Source organism: Petaurus breviceps, unplaced genomic scaffold, assembly GCF_028583685.1.
Source record: "Petaurus breviceps papuanus isolate PSGF00001 unplaced genomic scaffold, PetGlider_PUasm1.0 188, whole genome shotgun sequence".
Classification (NCBI taxonomy): domain Eukaryota; kingdom Metazoa; phylum Chordata; class Mammalia; order Diprotodontia; family Petauridae; genus Petaurus; species Petaurus breviceps.
Genome location: NW_027185804.1, coordinates 42,098,653 through 42,122,824, shown reverse-complemented (window position 1 = coordinate 42,122,824; position 24,172 = coordinate 42,098,653). Strand labels below are relative to the sequence as shown.

Sequence of the window (24,172 nt, the reverse complement as noted above, 5' to 3'; positions counted from 1 at the left end):
ATATATATATATATATATATATATATATATATATATATATATATATTGTTGAGACCTTCAACAGCTACCTTTCCTAGTAAAATAGAACCAAGAACCAGTGCTAGCCACCATCTTGGGTATGCCAGTGTGGTTGACAATATAGAATCTCATTTGAGATAAGAAAACAATACCAACATCTTTCTAAAACTGCTTGTTTTATTGGTTGTGGGGACTAAATGACGTATCATTTAACACAGTGCTTAGCATATATTAAGTGCTTAATGAATTCTCTTTGGCTTCCCACTCCCCTTTGTATCCAAGTGTAGGATTTCAAAATTATCTCTATTAAATTGCATCTTGTTGGAGGAGACCATTCTCTTGAAATGAGTTGATGAATTCTTAGGACATGCATCCCATGACATATTTTCAAATTGTTTTTTCCCCTCAGAAAACACAATTTACCGGGGAAAGAATCTTGAATTTGGGATTAGGATGACACTTCACTTTTCTGGCTTTAAATTTTCCTTGCTTTAGAAATAAGTATTTTCTGGGGTTGGTTAGGTGGTACAATGAATAGAGCACTGGCCCTGTAGTCAGGAGGACCTGAGTTCGACTTTGGGCAAATCATTTAACCCCAACTGCCCTTCACAAAGCAAAATAGATAAATAAAATAAGTGTTTTATATTGGACAGTCTTTGAAATCCTTTCAAGGATTTCATGACTTGGGTTAGGCTCTTGGGTCTATCAGTTTAGTAGTTGTATGGGTTTGGAAAAAACCACCAATGTCTTTGAATTTCAGTTTTTTCATCTAATGAGTAATAGAACTTGCAGATATCTGTTTTATACAGTTGATGGTGATGCTTAAATGAAGTAAGTACATAATATATTTTGCAACAATAAAGTTTTCTAGAAATGGGTTATCGTTTTTTAGATCTCAAATGAGTTGATTTGGTGATGATGGGCAAGTAGGTGGTGCAGTGGTTAGAGTGCTGTGCCTGGATTCAATAAGACTTAAGTTCATATCCACCCTCAGACTTACTAACTCTAACCCAAGGCAAGTTGCTTAATCTTTGTTTGCTTTAGTATCCTCAACTGTAAAATGGGGATAATAATAGCACCTACCTTGTAAGATCATTGTTAAGGTCAAATGAGATAATATTTGCAAAACTTTTAGAATAGGGCCTGCCACATAGCAGATGCTTTACAAATACAAGGTATAATAATAATAATAATAAGACAATTGTTATTATTATAATATTACTGTATATTAATTAGATTGAGGGTATGAGGTATTCAGGAAGAACTAATACCTCTGTTGTGAAGGCTCGCCAAGTCCTTTCCAGGGCTGCTTATCCACTTTGGCATCTATCTGTCACCAAACTCTCACCTTGCTCAGACATCAAAGACACCAAGATTATCTACTGCATCCTGAACCGTTGCCAGTTTTCTGTGACTTTTGTCGGACACTGGACTTTGATTACTCTGGAAGAGATAGTGAGGCTACTGACTTCATATAACTCTGGCTTACTTAAATACAATTCATGCTCAAGTCCAGACATCACCTTGTCATATCATTGGGCCTTTTAAAAAATGGAGGACAAACAGCAATACTATAAATTAGATGTTGAATATAATTAGTATTTTATTATATATTGTATAGTGATTATACTAGGATATATAATTATTATATGATAATTAAACTTTATATTTATTTTATCATATTTATTTTTGCCTTCATATAATAGCCATTACATAAAAGGCATACTAATTATATAATCAGTAAATATATTTGCCATAATATTGTGAAATATATTATAATATAGATATTACTTTCTCTATGTATAGCCCAAAGATATTATCTGCATAGTTCACCTGGGATTTTTAATGTTTCAGTAAAAAGTTTTGCCATTCTGTAGATGTGATTTCTGAAAACTAGTTAGATGTAGATTTTTAAACCCTTCAAATTTCCTCTTTCCAGACATTCAAATTTGCCTATTTTAGTTTCTTTTTTGCTTTCTACCATCTTGAGATTTGATTTGTACTAAGGATGGCAGAATGTGTTTGATTTCCCAAGGCATTAGTCTAACTCAATCAGCTTTTCACCCAACACTGAAATGACGTGTCTTGCACATTGTAAATTCTTTATGTGTATAAATTCCCCAGTTAAATGTAATCTTTGTGAGGTTAAAAACTATTTCAATATTCATTTCTGTAAGCCCAGTGGTTACCCCATATGTTGGGCATAAGCAAGGCTCAAGGAGTTTATCATTGACCCTGGTGAGATAATCAAACGGACAATTAACCAAAGTGAACTTTAGTTTTCTAGGCTGAATAACTTCTGTAAGGCAAAATAAACATGGAAGATCAGGAAAATATGAAGTTTAAGAGCTGGAGAGGACCTTAAAGGTTATCTATCCCAATTTTCTTTTATTATAGAAAGGAAAAAATGTCTAGAGAGGCACAATGACAACTAGTATATCTAGAACCTCAGAACTTGAAGGAAACTTAGCAACAATTATTAAAGTGCAGCTTTTAATTTCGCAAGTGAAGAAGACCCAGAGAAGGCAACAATTCCCAAAAGCTGGAGGGATAGAGACTGCCTGGAACATAACACCCATTTTACAGATGAAGAAACTAAGGGGTTCAAAAGAATTATAGATTATAGATCACACATCATAGATTTACAAATGGTAGGACACTTGGAGGTCATTGGTCCAATCCTCTAATTTTATAATTTAGGAAATTGAAATGTAAAGAAATCATATGACTTTCCCAGGGCAATAGTTAACAAATGTGACTTTGCATTTGTATGGTATTACAAAACACGGTTATATTTGCTGATTCTCATTCTATTTGCCAAATGGTCCTATGAAGGAGTCAGGGTAGATATTACTAAACTTTCCCAGATCTAGCAATAGGGGATAAGAGAAGCTAAATTCTTTAACAAGAGTTTATTCCTGTTGTACCAGGGTACCCCTCATAAACATATTTTAAACATAACAAGAGGAAAAAGAGAGTTTTTAACATAAAAAATAAAGAAATAATCAAAGCACGTGAATTCCTATGGAAAATGAGTAGGTAAGATATTTTGAAAGAAGAGCAATTTTACAGAATTGTACAAATAATAACTGAAGGAAAATAAATGGCTCCATGGAAGGGAAAACCAAAAACAAGACTTTCACTTCTTTTGTGGCAGCAAAGAACTGAAAATGAATTAGCTACCCAACATTTGGGGGCTGGTTAAAAAAGTCATTACTGCTATGAAATACTATAAGAAATGATGAATATAAACCATACAGGGAAACATGGAAAGACTTTTATGAAATGATGCTTAGTGAATTAAGAACCAGGAAGGCAATGTATGCCAATGATGGCAAATGAAAATAGAACAACAAAATGTCATTTGTCATTGCTGATATACATTATTTTCTCTTTACTGCAAAGGAAGTGAACTATATGTATGAAAGAGTGCATATGCTCTCAGATGTGGTAAATGTATTGGCTATACTGATCTTTTCTTTTTAGTGTCTGTTTAAATATTTGTTACAAGGGAATTTCTATAAGAGAAGGAGGAGGACTATATCTAGAAATGAATGTGGTATAATAACATATTTTTTTAAAGAAATTAAAAAAAAACCTTTTTTTTACACTCCCATAGCTTTACATTATTTCAGGATCAAATCTAAAATCCTTTGGCTTTTGAAACCCTGCTTTACTTGGTCTGTTCCTACCTTTCCAGTCTTCTCAAACCTTTACCCTATCCACATACACTGTGATACACACACAGTTGTGTCTTTGATGTTCACCACACAAGAAACTCAATGTCCCTATTCTAGGGATTATCATTGGCCATTCTCTATGTTTGAAATGCTCTCAGTCTGAATCTCCAGCTCTTGGCTTCGCTCAAGTACCAGTTAAAAGCCTACATTATGCAGGGAGTCTTTGCTGGTTCCTTTTAATGTTAATGATTTCCCTCTATGCTTATCTCCAATTTGTCATATACATATACACACATATAGTTAGTGCATATTTGTTTACATATTGCCTTCCCATTATTATCTCAGTCCTATTAGAGTGAGAGCTCCTTAAGTGTGGCAGCTTTTTTTTCCTTTTTGGCTTTTCTACCCTCCAATATTTAGTACAGTGACATGCTTAATAAATATTTGTTGTCTAGACTTGAAGATGCCAATGCCTTCACAATTGAGACTGTATAGCATTAATGGGCTTTAATTATTACATTCCTTGAAGATATTATTGGTGGTTATTATAGATATATTCTCTGGAAATTAACTGGTTTAATTTTCCACTATTTCTTCCCCATCCCCTCAAAATGATAATTAAAAAACCTAATGAATCATGGCAATTCACTCCCACATGTACACATCACTACATCCAAGCTAAAGTTTTCATAGAACTTAGGAGAACAGAGATGATTTTTATTTGGCTAAACATGTTCTGCTTATCATTTTAGTCATGGCCTCTTTCACATCTTTGTTTCTCAGGCTGTAGATCATGGGATTCAGCATGGGGATTACTGTGGTATAAAACACAGCTACCATTTTCCCCTGTTCCACTGACTCCTCAGTGGGGCGCCTGAGATACATGAAGATGAGAGTCCCATAAAATATAACAACAGCTGTTAAATGAGATCCGCAGGTGGAGAATGCTTTCTTCCTTCCTTCTGCAGAACGCATGCGAAGGATAGCAATGAGAATAAAGAGATAAGAAATAATTATGACAGACAGGGAATAAGTGAAATTAATACCAGCAAGTATGATCATTGTATATTCCTTTACATATGTTCCAGCACAGGCCATCTTGATAAGTGGAGGATCTGCACAATAGAAGTGGTTGATTTCAATATTCCCACAGAAATACAATCCATAAGTCCACAACGTTGCTGCCAGACTGGTGAGGAAACCATATACATATGGGAAAGAAATCAATCGAATACAGACAATTCTTGTCATTTTACTGCCATAGAGCAAAGGGTTACCAATTGCCATATAACGATCAAAGGCCATCACAGCCAGGATAAAGATCTCTACGTGGACAAGAGCAATGAAGAAAAAGCATTGAACTAAACAACTGGCATAGGAAATAGTTTTAGTCTCTGATATCAAGTTTTCCAGCATTTTGGGGGTGACATTGGTGGAGAACCATACATCCACAAAAGACAGGTGGCTGAGGAAAAAGTACATGGGGCTGCTGAGCTGGGGACTGACCTTGATTAAGATAATCATGCCTATATTTCCCACAATGGTGATTACATAAACTATTAGAAAGACGACAAAGAAGATAACTTTTAATTCCCGTTGACTTGTCAGGCCAAGAAGAATGAATTCTGTCACATCGGTGAAATTGAGCATTTTCTCAAATCTGACCTTGATGCAGATCTCTCGATCTGTTTTGCCTAATGAAATAAAGAGAGATGATAGACACCAAACGTTATTTCATCCTTCATTTACAGTTTTGTTAAATATTGCTCCACTTGCTTGGGTCTTTTATAAATGTTTTGATCCTAGTATCTTCAACAGTATTAGTGAATCACAGCAAAAATGAGTGAAAAAATGGGATTAACCTCATTCTTGAGAAAACATTAAAACAATCACTGTATAAATACAAAAATATTTGAAAAATTATATAATTTTAAAAGATATTTGTAAAAGGATAGCAAACACCCACAATTAATCAACTCTCTCAATTTATGAAATATTCTATTTTTGAAATCTTATAAACATCTCTCTTAACTTTCCATATCTCTCATGTTTCACTGAAAAAAAAAAATACTATTGACTTGTTCCTAGTGGTCAGAGGGTGGTTTCATAGAAATGGCTCATAGAAATTTCATAGAAAAATCATTATGCTATTTTGCCCAAATTATTTTTCTTGCCTGACTTTTTATATTTATATATTATATATAATATTTATACATATAAATATAAAAATTATATATAATACTTATGTATAAATATACATATAATATTTATATATATAATATAAAGTATATTTATATTTATTAGACAAATAAAGATACCCAGGCATTTATTGGCTTTTCATTATGTTCCTGGCACTGTGCTAAGTATTAGGGATATAAAGAACAGTGAAAAGACAGTCTCTACCCTCAAAGAGCTTAAATTATAACAAGAAGACAGTATATGAACAAAATATATAGGAAAAAAATGAATGAACCCTGAAAGTGGAAGGCAAATGTAATTGGAGGGACTCAAGAAAAGCCCACCTCTGGGAAAAGAGAGATTTGAGCTGAGCCCAGAATGTATGCATTTATTTTCAATTAAGTAGAGCAATAGTTAAGCCTTTCATTCCAGGATGTGAACTTTTAAAAGACACATCCAAATCTTAGAATTCCAGGTCCAGTTAAAATTTGCTGTTCCTTCTATTTGTGCTGGGTCTTCCAAACAAAATTTTGAATGACTTGAGTTAACGATGTAGGTCTTCTACTCCCATTTTATCCTTAACATAGCACTGAGCTGAGTGATATGGATTAACAGAGCACAGTACAGGGTACAAAGTATAGACAATTATACTGGCTTTCTGATTTTCTCAGGCCTCCTGTTGCTGGATGATGGCTCATGGCTCATGGAGTTAATAAAAAAGGGAATTGAAAATCTCCTTAACTAGTACTAGGAAAAAGTCCTAGGCTCACATACATGCAATTAACCTGTGACAGTCATACTTTGCCATGTACTACAGGCTGACTGCCTTTGCTTTCCTAGTGAACTGCTGTCTTCATTTTATCTACCAATTTATCATTAAATGTTGAAAATTTTCTGCAACCCCACATCAGCCATGTCTATTGGAGGTCAAGGACATAACCATAGCTAGATTAATACATAGGTAGATATATTAATGGAAATAGAGATAGAAAAGATAGTATACTAGTTACAACTACCCAGGGAAAACGCAGTAAAAAGACACAATTAGTAGAGACATTCGACTGATGTTAAAGTGATACATATAAACATATACATATGCATATATGTGTGTGCATATACATATACACTCATATATATATATATATATATATATATATATATATATATTTGTATGTCTTATGTGGGCAAGGTCCTACTTTTTTTTTTTACTTTTCCACTCCAGAAATTGAGATAGTTTACTTTGTATACTGTAGTAAATGTTATATCTTTTCTTCTTTTTTTTTCCTTGAATGTAGCCCACTTTATCACTGATCATCTCTCCACATTTTCATGGAAAAAGCACATTGATTAGATGACTCTATCTCTAAAATTGAGAAAAGATTCTTGAGTATTCCATTTTTGTGGCTTTTGAAAAAAGTGAATACATCCAGTAGTTCTTAGGCTCATAGTGGGCAAAATGTTTCAATTTATCATGTAATCTTAGAATAGAAAAAAAATTCTGGGAATCTTAGATATCAATTTACGTATCACTCTAGTTTAACAAATGAAGAAGCTGAAGAAGGTAAGTGACATGCCTAAAGTCTGTTAAAAGGTAGAACAGGAAATTCGAGCCACATCTTATGAATCCAAGTCTATTGCTCTTTTGACTATGTTATGTATATATGAAGGAGATAATTTTCAAAGCAATTTGTTGTAAAAACTGCTAAAATTTAAAAAAAAAACCTCGTTGATGGGGTGCTTCCTGCCTTACTCTTATCATGTTAAATATGGAAGCAGGATCAAGCAAGGACAGAAGGAGCTACAGGTTTCTCTCCTTTCTCCATTCTCCTTCAAATGCCCTTGAATGGGATATTTGCTGTGTATTGGATGATTATGCTTTATCTCTTTGTTCATGGTCTACTTACCTGTGGGAGAGCAAAATGGAGCAGGGATCTGTTTGTTTGACAGTTTTGGGTCTAGAGGAGGCAATTTCCACCAAAGCTCAATGAATAAGAGTATATTATTGGAAGTTGCAAGAGGTAGATTTAGGCTTATTGTAAGGAAAATATTTCTAATAATTGGACCACAGATTCTCAACCTCATTTTCTTTAAATAATCACGCACACACATATACTGTATTTTAAAATGATGCATTTCTTTTTCAATCTAATGTGTTTTATTTTATTTTATATTTTGCCTTTAAAAATTCAATTTAAAGAAGGGATTCATAAGGTTCACCAGAATGCTCAAAGAGTCTAGTACACATAAAACAAAGGTGAAGAATCCTTAAAATAGAACAATCCAAAATAATGTAGGGCAGTTAGGTGGTGCATTTGACCCCCATGTCAACCTTGAGAATTGACTAAGTAGCCTAAAGACCATCTAATCTAAACCCTTTAGTTTTCAGCCTAGAGAATCTTCCCAGAGAGATTGCCTGATTTACCCAGCCAAACCCAAGTTTGTTGTTTCTGTTCAGTTGTATTTGAGTCATGTCTAAATCTTTGTGATATCTTTTGGGAGTTTCTGGGGAAAGATACTGGAGTGGGTTACCATTTCCTTCTCCAACTCATCTTACAGATGAGGACAATGAGGCAAACAGGCTTAAATGACTTTCTAGGAACCCACAGCTAGTAAGTATCTGAGGCCATATTTGAACTCAGGATGAGTCTTCCTGATTCCAAGACTAGGGACACTCCATTTTGTGCCACCTACCTACCATCACCCTCACTTCTCACAAAGGTAATGAGTGAAAGAACTGAGATTTGAAACAGTCATAGGATCACAAGATAGTAGATGTTCAGCTGCAAGGAACCACAAAGTTCATCTAATCCAACTTCTTCCTTTTAAAAGGAAACTGAGGCCTAGAGTGGTTGACTCTTTCTCCAAGTCATGTAGCTAATTAATGACACAAATTGGATGTGAAGTCAAGTTCTCTTACTCTATTCCCAGGATGAATATTTGGGTCTTGTTCTTCGAATCCAGGTTTCTTCCTCCTGCACCTCACTAAAATTCTCGCCTTGATTTTTTCCCTTGAACAATGACAGGTTGAACTAAGCATCCTAAATATATGAAATGGAGGAAACACTAAATACATCATTTTTGAATGAATCAATTTCAGTGTAGAGAAAGAAAGGAGGAGATACAAGTCTGATACTGAATTTCTAAGCCAGAACTTTCCAACCTACCTGTGGGTGAAGAATGATATTTTCAATAGCTACTCATAAGTAATGTCTAAATGATAAATAGGATTTGCAAGTATTTATAAATGAGGAATGGGACAGGGCCTGCTTAAGATTTCTCCCTGAAGCATTTCTCCAGGATATCCTAGGAAATGTAATTAAGCTACCTCTTGTGGAGTTATCCTGGGGGAAATGATTAACACTCCATTTGTTTGCTTTGTTTGTTTATTTGTTTAATGAGGTATTTAAGATGAGAGGGACCCTAGGCAGTTGTGATATAGTGGGAAAAAATAATTGCCTGGAGCCACCTAAAGTTTGTTTGAAGCTAGACTCTCATTTTCACTAATGTGCAAACATTATTCAGAAGAATTTCCTTCTCTACCCTCAATTTCCCCATATGTAAAATGAACAGGTTTTCTAAAGTGTTTTCAAACTCTAACTCTTTGTGCATATGAATCTATAAAATATGAATTTGCGCAAAGTGAGATGTTTCCCAATTCTTTTGACCTGGAGTCAATATTCCTTACAATCCCATCTCCTGCTTTTAATAGTAAATGTAATTAGTGCAATCCCTTCTCACCTCCATCCTGGACTGAATAAAGCCATTTATCCATGTTACTACCTCCCCAGGACCACAAAATCCTTACCTGTACCCCTCACCAACTGGCCAAAAACATGACTACTTTAATTTGAGATAAAGAGTGATAGCCCAGACTGCCAACCTCTTGGTTTCATGGAGGAAGGGACTGAATAAAAGGGAAGAATACACTGGAAATGATATCTCTCTGGTAACTCTAAACAAAGATTAGGTAGATGAAAGAAAACTGAATTTATATAACCTGCTACCTGAGTTATGGAGGGGAATAACTGGGAAGGGTCTGAGTGAGGAATACTGAAATAATGCGATCATGTCCATTATTTAAAGAAATATTTTTCTGATCACAGTATATGAGCCTTGAAGGAATACAACAAAGATAATAAACAGCAGAGATGGGGAGAGAATGCATGTAAAGGATGGGAGAAATCTTGCCCTTAGTTTCCTTTTCTGCACAGGGATAGTTCAACTTTGTAGCCTCTTAAGCCCCTTGCAACTTCAAATCTATGATCCTTGAAGATGGAGGGTTGAGTGAGATGGGATAGAGACTTGTTAGGTTTACAGAAAGACTGATATTCTTGTTTGATTGAAGATGCATATGCTAAATTAGACTTTTTAATTTTTTTTCTTTTTGGAGGAAGGAAGGTGGGGCAGTTGGGGTTAAGTGACTTGCTCAAGGTCACACGGCTAGTGTTTAGTCTGTGAGGCCAGATTTGAACTCAGGTCCTCCTGACTCCAGGGCTGGTACTCTATTCACTGTGCCCCCTTGCCACCCCTAAATTACACTTTAAAAAACAAGTGAGGGCCTATACTCTTCTTTCAGAACCTCCTTCAGGCTCTCTTCCATGACCTTCGTTCCAAGTCACTGATGCCTTGGATGTACACCATGCCTTAAAATAGCATAGACATGAATGTGTGGTCAAGGAAGGGAAGGGACCCAGAGTTGTAGGTAGTCATAGTGTGTTACAGAGTAGAAATTCACCTTTCTCACAGGATATCTAACTTGGGAAACAAGTCTAAAGTCTACATACTCCATTTTCAGAGGAGAGCCAAAGAATAGGAGTTCACTATTTTGTACCAATTCTGGCTGGCCAATACTTCACTATAGGGAGGCTTCATTGTTCATAATGTATACCCAGCTTTCAAGGGTCTGTGACTTGGGGACTTTCTGTATCAAACAAGTTATCTCACCTCCATTAACCATGATAACCTAACATGATAAGCCCTTCATTCATCTGCCTCCTATGTTTTGATAAAGGGAAGATTAATGGAAGAAACAAATGTCAAGCAATCTGGATTTTGATTTTTTTTAGTAACTTCAGCTGTGATAATAGTTAACACATCTGTGGTGTTAAAACTATAATATATTATTCCCCAGAAGTGATATAATCTAGAAGTGAAACCCAATGCTTTAGGCAAAGATAAAAACAAACAGAAAGCAATTGTCCATATCTATTTGCATTTATCTTTGAAAAATTGTATTCCCAGTAGATTTATAAACACAAAAAAGATATCAGTGATTCAATTTACTCCCTATTCAAATCAATTTAATAAGTATTAAGTCCATATTATAATTTAGTATCTTAGAGAGTTGCTTAAAGCATTGAGAAACTAACTATCATTCCCAGAATTACAAAGACCATAGATATGCTGGACAAGGCTGACTTACTATCTACTGTGCTACACTGCGTCTTAGAGAGAATCAGTTTTGGGACTTTGAAATCACCACTGGGGAAATCAGGAAAGACCTCCTGTAGGACAGTAAATTAGGTTGAATGATGAAAAGAAAATAATTGAATATCTCAGAGTACTATTGGAAGCCACAGATTGCCTTGTGAAAAGGCATATCATTAGAGTCAATTGCACAGTACCCATTGAGATTACCAGGGTTAAGACGTTGACTATAAAAAGGCAATAAATGAATTGGGTATAAAAAAGAGGCAGTACACATACTAAAATTGGAACGATACAGAGAAGATTAGCTTGCGCCGTGTGTAAGGATGACACGCAAATTTGTGGGGTGCTCCATATTAAAAAAAAGAGGGGGCATATCATTATCATCTCCCAATATGCCCACACAAAACCCTAGAGAATTACCTTTGTATTTTCTTTTAACCACATTTCCCCCCATTTTCTCTTTTCTCCCCAATACAATATGGGATTGTTGAATGGAAAGGAGTAAAATGGCATTTTGTAGATGCCAAAATAATTTCCATGCATCAGGATAAGTTAATTAATAAATCAAATAATTTTTATATCTTGATCATGTTCTAGTAACAACGAATGAAATAATCTGTTTGCAAGGAAGTTGCATTTTAGTGGTTATATATGTACACAAATATATATTGAGAACGTGTACAAGCATGTATACACATGTGCAGACACGCACATGGGTATATAAAATCACAACAGATATTTAGGTCTAGAAAAGATGTTACTTACCATTTCCTACAACTTCCCCATTCCCTAGATGAAAAAATTGAGGCTTGCCCAGAGAAAGGAAGGTGGTTCATTGGGTCACAGCTTTGTCAGAATTAGGATTCTAAGCTTTCTCCGTAAATGCAATGATATTTTCATTTTACCATACTACTTAATGACTTATACTTTATCAGAATAATTTATTGCTGTGGTTGCATTGTTCCATATCTTAAATGCCTATGTGTAAAGACACATTTAAAATAAATCTTCATTCTTTTTTTGCCGACATTAACATTTCATATTTTAAGTCTCTACTAGATGTGAAATCATTCAGTTCAATGTAAAAAAGGGATGTTTTATAGATAGCAGTGTCCTATATGTGTGATGTGGTACTGATCATTTAAATGCATTCAAGATGTCAAGATTTCATTTCCTCTAAAGAGTTTGACCTTGAGCGAGAGAGGGAGGGAGGGAGGAAGGGAAGGAAAGAGAGAGAGAGAGAGAGAGAGAGAGAAAGAGAGAGAGAGAGAGAGAGAGAGAGAGAGAGAGAGAGAGAGAGAGAGAGAGAGAGAGAGAGACAGTTATAATATATACAGGCATTCCTTGGAGATATTACAGGCTCACGTCCAGATCTTAACAACAACAAGAACAAACAGCAAATATTACACTAAAGCAAAACATACAAATTTTTTGATCTCTCAGTGCACATATAAATCATGTTTGCACTACTGTAGTCTATTAAGTGTTTAATAGTATTATGCCTAAAAATGTACATACCTTAATTTAAAATACTTTCTTGCTAAAAATGCTAAACATCATCTGATCCTTCAGCAAGTCATAATCTTTTTTTTTTTGATGGAGAATCTTGCTTTGATGTTGCTGGCTACTGACTGATCAGATGAGAAGTTGCTGAAGGCTGGGATGGCTGTGGCAATTTTTGAAATAAGACAACAATGAAATTTGCCTCATTAGTTGGCTCCTCCTTTCAGGAAAGATTTTTCTGTAGTATATAATGATGTTTGATAGCATTTTACCCACAGCAGAACTTCTTTCAAAATTGAAGTCAATTCCCTTAAACCCTGTCAATGCTTTATCAGCTAAGTTTTTGTAATATTCTTCAAAACCATTGTGTCCCAGGGAATGGTGAGACCGAGGAGAAGGAGAAAGATAGGGGCATAGTCACTCGATGAAGCAGTAAGAACACACAACGTTTATCCATTAAGTTTGCTATCATATACAGGAGTAGTTTGTGGTGGTCCAATCAATTACAATAGTAACATTAAGGATCACTGATCACAGATCATCATGACAGATACAATAATAATGAAAATGACTGAAATATTTCTAGAATTACCAAAATGTGACATAGAGACATGATGTGAGCAAATGCTTTTGGAAAAATTATGCAATAAACTTGTTTGACACAGGGTTGACACAAACCTTAAGTTCGTTAAAAACATTCTCTGCAAAGCACAATAAAACGAGGTATATCTATCTATATTTATATGTATATATGCACATATTTATAGTGAACATATTATGTTTATAATTATAGATTATGTATAGTGTAGAATATGTTATATACACTATACATGTATATATATATATTATATTGTACTTACTATGTATATATACAACACGCATATGTGTATGTGCCTCTATATGTACATGTATTTATAGATATATGCACATTATATATATGTATGCACATGTTTGTGCACACATATTCTAAATGGAAAAAGATTGTACCTGTATATACATATATAAATACAGGCATATATACATGCGTGCATGTGTGTATATATATCTATATCTATATTTATCTAGTGTGTCTGCATGTATATATACACAGATATACACATACATACATATATATGCATACTGAAAGCCAAACTCTTTTGAGTGATTGAAGATGTCATTTAGGAGACCCTATAATCTTTCGGGGGGTATATATACAGATGTATATGTGTATGTAAATATATATTTGTGTAATCTCATATAAGGGAGGTTTTGAGCATGCTCAAATCTGCTAAGACACAGGCACATAGATGAGAGATGCCAGACCTTCTGTATCTTACTTCTAGGAGACAGGAGACCTGGGGGTCTTCTATTTCAGTGCTTCACTGTAATGGTAATCTGAAGATCTTCCCTTCCCCTTGATCCCTTGATAGGCTTAAGTGAATCTGAGAACCTTCCCTGATTTGAAAATATGCTCTGCCCCCAATAGGCTGAATGTGGTCACATGGAGCCTGTGGCGGAAGGCTTGTTTTCTAGGAACACCCACACCTTGGTGATTTTTGATTAGGCAGTGGGTCAAGAGGGTTGTGCCATTCTCTGACCCAGGAGAAAGCTATATATACCCTGAGGTGAGGTTTTGCTTTGGGGCTCACTTTGGGAAGAGTTGTTTGATTTGGCCAGATGAGACTCTGGGCAGCCATCAAGCTCCCCTGGCTTTGAAAACTCAGATGTTGGTGCTTCTCTCTCTGGTGACTAACTAGGTATGGATGTAATGGTCAGACAGCTGGAAGCGCTGTCTGCTAAATTGTGTTATTTTCTGTTGTAACTTCTGTTTGTATTCCCTGAAGTTCAGGGTGCTGACTTTCTCCCCTGAACTAGGTAAATGATGTATGTTCGATTAATTAAAGTAAGATTGTTAACCCATTTTGAGTTGCTTTCCTTTAGAAAAGCAGATCTAAGAACCTGTGTTAGCAGCCATCCTGGCTTTGCTAGGGTGCTTGCTGCTACATTCACATACATCTTAAGGGGGCTGGACATGAGCCAAAACTATGCCACATTGTAAAACATTATAAACAAGGAATTGTGCTGCATTGGTAGTATAAATGGATATTATCAATGACATTTTTGACTGAAAAAGAAATAAGTGGCCTACCTGACAGGAATAAGATATAACTAATGGAGATCTTATATTCTTCATTAGTATCTTGAGATATTAAGAGAAAATAAGAAATGTCTCCCCTCCTCCAACCCCTGCATGTTGAATGAACCTACTGAGGAAAATGCATACAAAGATGTGGATGAGAGTGACACAGGATGGGTAAACATATATGGGTAACAGTGGGCATCATCTGAGAGAATAACAAATCAATGACTGCAGATTCTTTGGAGAACAGGAGAATATTTTGTATCATTTGCATAATACTAATGTATTGAGATTGTTCATATCATCAATTTATAGAAAACTTACAGGTTGAGCATTCATGAATCTGTTTATCTTATGATACAACTGCCTTTCTAAAATGTCTTCTCCTCCCTGAACTATTTTCTTAAAAAAAAAAAAAAGCCTAGATCCCAGACAGAGCATAATATTATTTTAAGAGTAAAACGTTAGATTTTTAAATGTTGTTTCTTTCTCAACATTTATCTATGATTAAGTTGTAGATTAAGGCTCTGTCTCATCAGTCATCTTGGTACTCTGATACCCTCCAAGTAGGAACTAAATGAGCATTAGAGTCCAAGTATAAGAAAGATTTCAAAGCTGTTATCTTCTGATCTGTTGATGGAGAGGCAGGAGGATGCAGTAAGGAGCAGAAAGTTTTGTTTGGTGGGGTCACATATCTGTGTCAATGTCAATTCATTCACTTCCTAGCCACATGACCATGGGCAGCTGTACTTTCCAGTCTGAGATTTCTGTTCCAACTCTATAAAATGAGGTTAATAATACTTACTTTACCTACCTCAGGGACTTCTTAGGAAGAAAGCACCATATAAGTTCTAAAGTGCTAGGTAAATTTGAGATGACTATAGTAAACATAAGGCAAGAATTATAATAATAATAACAACAACAGAAATTAAATTCTAATGTATATTTATGTAAAATGCTATTTATATTTTTAATTATTAGATATATATCTATACATATATATATATATATTACACATACACATATCCTAGAAAACTTTTTACTACATAGTATGCTATTAAGATCAGCTTATATAACATATTAAATATTATATTAATGTCTAAATATGGTTAAGAATCTGACAATTTGTATAACATTATTCCTTTTGCAGGAAAATAAAATTTGAATGACCTTATTTTGACTTATTGTGTCAATTTGGGAAATATAACCCAGGTTTACTGCAGAGAGTACCTGTTGAATTCTGTTATGAGTTCTAATGGAGAAGGTGCCCAACAAAATGTAAAGCAGGGAAAACACAGGGATTCACACATTTCCACAATGGGATTTCATAAGAGCAGTTGAAATGGAACAAGTTAGAAAACAGAAGTCCTTTCCACAAGATTTGGTTACTTTTCAGTAGAATTCATTTAAAAGTATTTGTTCAGTGACTTTCTCTGAAGTCCAGTTTGTAGTGGAAACTTTCCCATTGTCAAAATGTCTATGAAGACTCAGTACAACATAATCACATTGGTTTTTCCTAAATGCCAATGACTTGTAAAAGTTGAGGAATGACAGGTTTTCTCTCATTTTGTTGGACACATTTTGCTGATAGCTTTGCCCATGGCCTCTTTCACATCCTTGTTCCTAAGGCTATAGATCATGGGGTTCAACATGGGGATAATAGTGGTATAAAACACAGCCACCATTTTTCCTTGCTCTACAGACTCCTCTGTGGGTGTCCGGAGATACATGAAGAACAGGGTACCATAAAATATGATTACAGCCGTCAAATGAGACCCACAAGTGGAAAAGGCCTTCCGCCTCCCTTCTGCAGATCGCATCCGAATGATGGCAATAAGAATGAATATATATGAGACAAAAATGACAGACAGAGAATATGAGAAGTTAAGCCCTGCAAGTGTACGCATTGTGTATTCTTTAATATGTGTTCCAGCACAGGCCATTTTGATGAGTGGTGGATCAGCACAATAGAAGTGGTTGATCTCAATGTTTCCACAAAAATATAAGCCATAGGTCCACAGAGTTGAGATTAGACTAATAAAGAAACCATAGAGGTAAGGGAAAGAGATAAGTCCTATACAGACATTTCTTGACATTTTGCTACCATAGAGCAAAGGGTTTCCAATTGCCATGTAACGATCAAAGGCCATCACTGCCAGGATGAAGACTTCCACGTGGACCAAGAAGATGAAGAAAAAACACTGTACTAAGCAACCTACATAAGAAATTGTTTTAGTATCAGATAACAAGTTTTCCAACATTTTTGGAGTGACATTGGAGGAGAACCACACATCTGCAAAAGACAGGTGGCTGAGAAAAAAGTACATGGGGCTGCTGAGCTGGGGACTGATTCGGATTAATATGATCATGCCTATGTTACCAATAAGGGTGACAATGTAGACCATTAAGAATACAATGAAGAAGAGCACCTGTAATTCCCAACGACTGGTCAATCCCAAAAGAATGAATTCGGTCACATCAGTGAAATTGAGCATTTTCTCAGATCAGACCCAGAGGAAGATGAATGAATCTGTGCTTCCTGATAAAATAAAGAGAAATAATCAATAATACTAAAGAAATCATTAGCTTTACTATCTAGTATCTTTTTTCCTAATATATTTTTAAATTGTTTTTATTTATTTTTTTTGCTTTTTGTAGGGGGAAAGGTAGGGCAATTGGGGTTAAGTGACTTGCCCAAGGTCACATGGCTAGTTTTGTAAGTGCATGAGTCCAGATTTGAACTCTGGTTCTCCTGACTCCAGGACTGGTGCTCAATCCAGTGTGCCACCTAGCCACCCCAAATATATTTTTTCTTAATGCCTCTCATTCAGCTTTTTTCTCCATTACTGCTCATCCCCCTCTAGTGGCAACCACTCTGGTATACCCAGGATGGCTGCTACCACAGGTTCTTAGATCTGCTTTACTAGGAAAAATAGCTGTTGAAGGTGTAAACAATCTTTTTAAATTATATTCATTAGTTCAGGGGGAAAATCAGTACCCCGAACTTCAGAGAAAATCCAAACAAAGAATATAGAGAAAATACAAGCAGGGAAACAAATACCAACAGACACGGCTTCTAACGGTGAGAAATTAGCACAGATCAATAGACACATCCAACTGTCTGACCAAGGCAGTATGTATGTAATTACCAGAGACAGGAACACCAACATTTGGGTTTTTCAAAGCTGGAGGGAGGGGGGTTCCTTAAGGGCTACCCAGTCTCTTCTAGTCAAATCACTCTTCCAATGAATGAACCTCAAAGCAAAATGCGAACCTTAGAGTATATACACCTTTTTTTTTTAGAACCAAAGGGCATCACAATCCTCCTGACTCATTGCTTAATTAGAAATTAACAAAAAGTATGAAAGTTTTCCCACTACCAAGCTTCCCTTAATGGGCTCCCCATTAGGTCTATTCACGGGCAGGGAAGATCTTAAATTCCATTAACATTATTCCTCCCCCCACCCCTTTGCATTCTCATTCCTGAAAGGCTCAGCAGAGTCATAACCTATTATTTGCAGCACAACATATTCTCTGATCTAATGACCCTGGCTTCCTTTCTGTTTCCTGACCTAGACATTTCTTTTCTTGGATCCAGGTATTTATTTCGCTGTCCTCCATGCTAGGAATGCTTTACCTCTTCATTTTGCCTTCTGGCTTCCTTGAAGCACCCACTGAAATCTCATTTTCTACAGTTTGTCTTTTCTAACCCCACGTAATCCCAGTGCCTTCCCTCTGTTAATTGTTTTCTCCTTTTCCTGTATACAGCTTGTTTGGACCAATTTGTTTGCCTATTCCCTCAGCCAGTAGATTGTGAGCTCCCCATCGAAGGGACTCTCTTTTGCTTCTTTTGGTTTCTCCAGTCAACAACAACAAGTGCTTAGCACAGTGTCTGGAATAAATCATATATTCAGAGGATTTAAAGCAAGGAAAAAAATCTTAGAAGCCACCTCATCTATGTCCCTTCCTCATTTTAATAGGTGGTGAAAAAGAGGCGTAGAGGAGCAGTTGCTTGTTTAAGCAGCTGCTTAATAAACGTTTGTTGATTATTTACTATGATCTAAAGCCTTTCCTGCCTCCATTTGTTTGTATTCTCCTTTTTTAAAGTTATTTTCCATTTACTGATGTTGATATAATAAAATACATCAGCATCCCACCTCTATGTCTCAAAGAGAATATAAAAATGTAAATACATTATTCTCAGGCACTGTTTTGTTTGCACCTATGTATCTCTAGTGGCTAGAACAATGGTTGATGCATGCTAAGTTTTTCTATGAACATAAGCTTATTAGATGTAGAGCAAGAATGGGTCTTGGACACTTTTGTTTTTATAAATGACGAACCTTCACAGTACTTCTGTAATTTTGCAATTAAGAAACATGAAGGGACTTCCTTCTGCAGGATTTTGCCTGGAATTACACATAACTTGATATTAAATTTACAGAAATTTCTTTATCCTTTGCTAGTATATATAGTGTATCCTAAGTGTATATATATATATATATATATATATATATATATACTATTTTCTTTTATATGATGAACAGATTATTTTCACATATATGGGAGAAAGCAAGGGAGATAGGGAGAGTGAAAGTTAGAAACTGAGAAAAATGAAAAACTGAGGATGCAATTCCTAGACCTCAGAACTAGAAGAAAGCTTAGACACCAAAGTGTGGGTCCAGAACAATCATGTTACAGATGTAGAAATTAATAACCACAGATTCAAATTGATTTGCCAGAGTAAAATAGGGGATAAATTGAAGAGACATAAGACTATGTGATAAAGTAAATATGAGACTAAGCATGAGAGACATCAAAAATCAAATTCAAAAGAACAAAGTCAATTCAATTGAATAAGCATTTAATGAAAGGCGGCATAGTTCAATGGAATGGACGCTGACTTTGGAGTCAGTGAGTAGCCAAAGTTTACATTGTATCTCTTTACTTACTGCCTGTATGACTTTCCATTTGAGGACAGTTCTTATTGTGTTGTGGGGCACTATGTTATATAGTCTACAGAGAGATGGTATCAGAGCCATGAAGATGTGGGCTCAGTTTCTACCTCTTTTCCATACTGATGTTGTGACCCTGAGAAAGTCAGGTAAACTCTCAGTGATCCAGACAACTATAAGACTACAAGTTATAGAGAAAGTGCTAACTGGCATTACTAGAGAGAGTTCCTCATTAATAAACTTACTGGTCCAATCCCAATCCAATTGTTAGGGAATTTTTTAGTCAACTTGAAATAGTTTGTTCCATAACTGGATGCTCAATCCAATCTTCTGAGGATAGCAGGTTATTTATTATAGTGGATGTTAGTGCCATTTTTGGCAAAATGACTTAAGCACATATCTTCCTGAGTGTGATTATTAGCATCATTGGTGTATTTGGAATTTTCTACAGCAAGTTCTGAAGGTGTAGTCTAGAGTTCCAGGTTGGCATTCTGGTTACAATTTCTAGCTGTGTAACTTTGGGCAAATCCCTTCACTGCTTTGGATCTCAGTTTCATCATTAGTAAAATGAACCTACTATAATTGTACTACCTATTTCAGGTTGGTAATGGGTAAGGTCTTTTAAAATTGTCATAGTGGATGAGGGGGAAAAACATCAACCATTTTCATACTATGTTCAAAATACTGTATTAAGCATGTCACAAATATCTTATTTCATCTTTAGAACAACTGTGTGAGATAGGTGCCACTATTATTCCCATTTTACACTGAAGCAACCATGTCCAAATGATGGGGTGGGAGAGGAATGTCCTCTGTTTGGTTAGTCTCAGTTCATCAATTCACAAGGTCACACGAGAGATTCACAAGAGATTTAGAGAGCAAGGGACTTAGAAGTCATTGGGTCACATTTTACAGATGGAAAACAAGGTCAACAACATAGGTGAATTCATTTACTCAGGGTCACAGAACTAAATGTTTGAGGATGGATTTGACTTCAAGGTTTCCTGACTCCTAGACAAGCAGTCTATCCATTGCTGTTCCTCACGAAGCTGGGAAGATAGCTTTGGCAAGGAGACTATCAGTGAAATATCATATCTGATCTCCAATGATGTACAGTCACTGGGAGAAAAGAAAAAAAAGTCCATAGTTTGGGGTGTAAACTTCATGGCACACATTTTTAATTCCCACTGCAAAGTTATGTTTACCTCTGTCTTTTATGTGTTTCTTTGTTTGGACCTGTGGTCACATCATAGTTATGAATTCTTTGTATGGAAGTCCCTGTCACCAATGTTGACCAAGAGTTCCTTTGTAACATAGTCTTAGAGTTGCTTGGTGGCATCAAGTCAGTAAATTATTTGCCATAGTCAAACAGCTGGTATGTAGAAGAAATAGGATTTGAACCTTCTGCTTACGAACTTGTAGGTCCGATTTCCATGTATTATATACCATGCTGCTTCTCTTAGGTTCTTAGTGATATAAAAATCGTCATTTTTGAAGGATATTTCACTGTACCAGTCTCTGAATTATCAATGTTATCCTCTTGAAGGGAATGTTATAATTGTCAAGTAAAAAGATCCGTAACATATTTTTAAATGTTGTAAACCTTGTGGCCCAAGTGGATACAAAACTGCAATTTGATATGTTTGTTTGAGTCCAGGTCTATGTTTGTTGAATGTGTTGAGTATTTCTTATATGCCTAGGATGCTGAATATATCATGTTGTTTTGAGGCAGATATCCTCTTAACTTCTTCTTAGGAGATCCATAATACAAACAGAGAAAAAAAAATACCTTTACAGCCAGGCTAATGTTGTATGGTCATGGCAAAGGTGTGTGTTAAAGTTGTAGATACATGGAGTTGGGAGGAACTTTAGAGGTAATACCCATGACTAAATAAGAACTTAGTCTAAAACATGCCTAATATCTCATTCTCCATTGTTTGCTTGAAAATAAGTATACTGTGAGGGAAAGCACCATCCTTCCTACGGTTCCAATGTTTCCCTGAAAATAAGTATGCCATGAGGGAGAGCACCAACCTTTTAAAGTCAGCCCTTTCTACTTTTTAACAGCCCTAATAGTTGGGATTCTTTTCCTGGCATTGGAACCCAAATGCACATTTCTGTAGTTTCTCCATTGTTCCTTCTTCAAATTGGGGGCTCAACAGAACAGATACAATCCCTCTGCTAAATGGCAGCCATTCAAATACTTGAAGAAAACTGAGATATCTCATGTAAATCCCTTATCCATACCATACACCAATTCATTCAACTGACATCCCATGATGTGATCTTGATATCTTTTACCATCATTAGTGATGTCCTCTGGACTCTAATTATCTTTGCACTTTCTAAAAGGGAGCCCTCATGCTTTCCACAGAATAATAATCCATATGGGGTTTGCTGGGGCATGATATAGTAGGATCGTCCCCTCCAGAGTCCTGCCCACTAAGCTTGTGGACTCATTCAAAACCTGGATTTGTTCCCTGGACTTCTACTTGGTTTCCTTGCCCTCCTGGAGACACCTCCTCCCTGAAGTCTTGCTCTCCAGATTGCCAACTCCTTCCACGGTACACCCATTTGGGGAAGAATCCAAGCTAAGACTCACTTCACTCCCATCTGAGTTCACTCTATACTCCATCACCTAACTTGCCACCTTGTGTTTGGTGGGGATCGTCTCCTCCAATCACTGCCTGCTTCACTCTTTTCCAGTTCCTCTTTATATGGTGTCTTTTTCCATCAGAATGTAAAATCATTAGGGATGGAGAATGTTGTTTGCCTAGATGTGTGTCCTGCAGCACTTTGCACAGTGACTGACACGTTTTAAGCATTTAATAAAAATAACCACTCTATGATATAGATATCTCTGTCTTTCTCTCTGTAGCTCTCCATTTTTGTCTGTGTATTTCTGTCTCACTATTTTTGCCAGTTTCTTCTTTAAAGTAAGCAAAGATCATGGCAACAATGTTGGCTACATATTACATTATTGATATATGATGAAATTGCAATCCTTGAAAGACAGACAATGCTAATAGAAATGTATGATGTTGATTTTCTAATCTTCAAATTAAACTTCACTAATCATAAATTAACATATGCCACTTCCTTGTACTTATGAATATGATTTTTTTTTTTTACATTCACTAGAGTCTCAGTGAGGTATCCTCTTGCAATGTCATAAGTTTTTCTTAGGAAATTCTTCTTTATCCTGAGCTGAAATCTGTCTTCCTAGGATTTCTTCTCTTTTGGTCTAAGCTGGCTCCATACCAAAAAAAAGTTGACTTTCTTTTTCACATAAAACCTTTTCAAATATTTGAAAAGATCTACTGTATAAAACCTCTGTTATCTTTTATTTCCTTCTCTCTTTTATTTCTCATCTTTTCCTCACTCCCAGACCATATTTATTTTCTCTCAGAGGCTTACATTGCTCTGAATCATAAAATTAGAGAATTTCAGAAATGGAGAGGAGATCTCAGAGCTATTTAATCTAAGGAGTGCCTGCATGTGAATACTCCATAAAATATGTCCCAAAGTAATCATTCAGACATCTCCTGAAGGCCTCCAATAATATTTAGTTCACCTTTCAAAGAAGCAGCTTTAATTGTCTGGGAGTTTTCCATTATATAAAACTGTATATGACTTCTTAAAACTTAGGGATCATAGACATATACAATTTTAAATTTGAAAGCCATTTCAGGTATTAGATTTATCTGCCATAGCTCTTCATTTCATATATGAGAACATAAAGGTTAATTCATTTGCTAAAAGTTACACGCATAGTTAGTGGCAGTGATGGGGTTATATGGGATTAACTTGGAATCCCTTAAAGGAAAAGACCTGGCTTTGAAAGCAAATCAGCCCCTGAACTTCCCTGCATTTCTACCTAGATACTCAATAATCCTTTTAACTGCATTTTCACTGTGACTCTCTGACCACTTAACTCCTTTCATTGTCTGCTCTTGAACCACCCCAGGCTATTTGTCACTCCTTAATCACTTCCAGATCTTCTTACTGGTCTTTTCTTATATAAGTACAAGTCTTACCCTCATCAAATTGAGCAGATTCCTTAATTTCACCCAGTTCTTTTGGCATCACAATAAACCCTTCCTACTCTGAAAGAAGGCTTGAGTAGTGAAATTCCTTCAAGGCAAACCCCCCTTCTCTCCCCCCTCCCCCCCATGTAAATATGTAAATATCCCCAGATTTACCATCAAATAGCTATATGTGCTGAAAGAAGAATAAAAAAGGGGGAGAAAAGGGAGTTGGAAGTTGAGATGATAGACAAGAAAAGATAG

At 35.8% G+C, this 24,172-nt stretch overlaps 2 protein-coding genes and 1 non-coding gene across 3 annotated transcripts; 1 reads left to right on the top strand and 2 right to left on the bottom strand.

Moving 5' to 3' along the window:
- Positions 1–4,415: 4,415 nt before the first annotated feature.
- Positions 4,416–7,191, bottom strand: LOC138163610 (olfactory receptor 5M3). Its single transcript, XM_069091052.1, has 2 exons — positions 7,177–7,191; positions 4,416–5,351 (listed from the first exon to the last, which is right to left on the bottom strand). The coding sequence occupies exons 1-2, from the start codon at positions 7,189–7,191 to the stop codon at positions 4,416–4,418; spliced, it is 951 nt and encodes a 316-aa protein (XP_068947153.1).
- Positions 7,192–11,556: 4,365 nt separating this feature from the next.
- LOC138163940 (U6 spliceosomal RNA) lies at positions 11,557–11,664 on the top strand. Its single transcript, XR_011168965.1, has one exon. It is a non-coding gene; the product is annotated as a U6 spliceosomal RNA (small nuclear RNA).
- A 4,826-nt stretch (positions 11,665–16,490) lies between these two features.
- On the bottom strand, positions 16,491–17,423 carry LOC138163609 (olfactory receptor 5M3-like). The gene has a single exon (XM_069091051.1). The coding sequence runs from the start codon at positions 17,421–17,423 to the stop codon at positions 16,491–16,493; it is 933 nt and encodes a 310-aa protein (XP_068947152.1).
- Between the last annotated feature and the right edge of the window lie 6,749 nt (positions 17,424–24,172).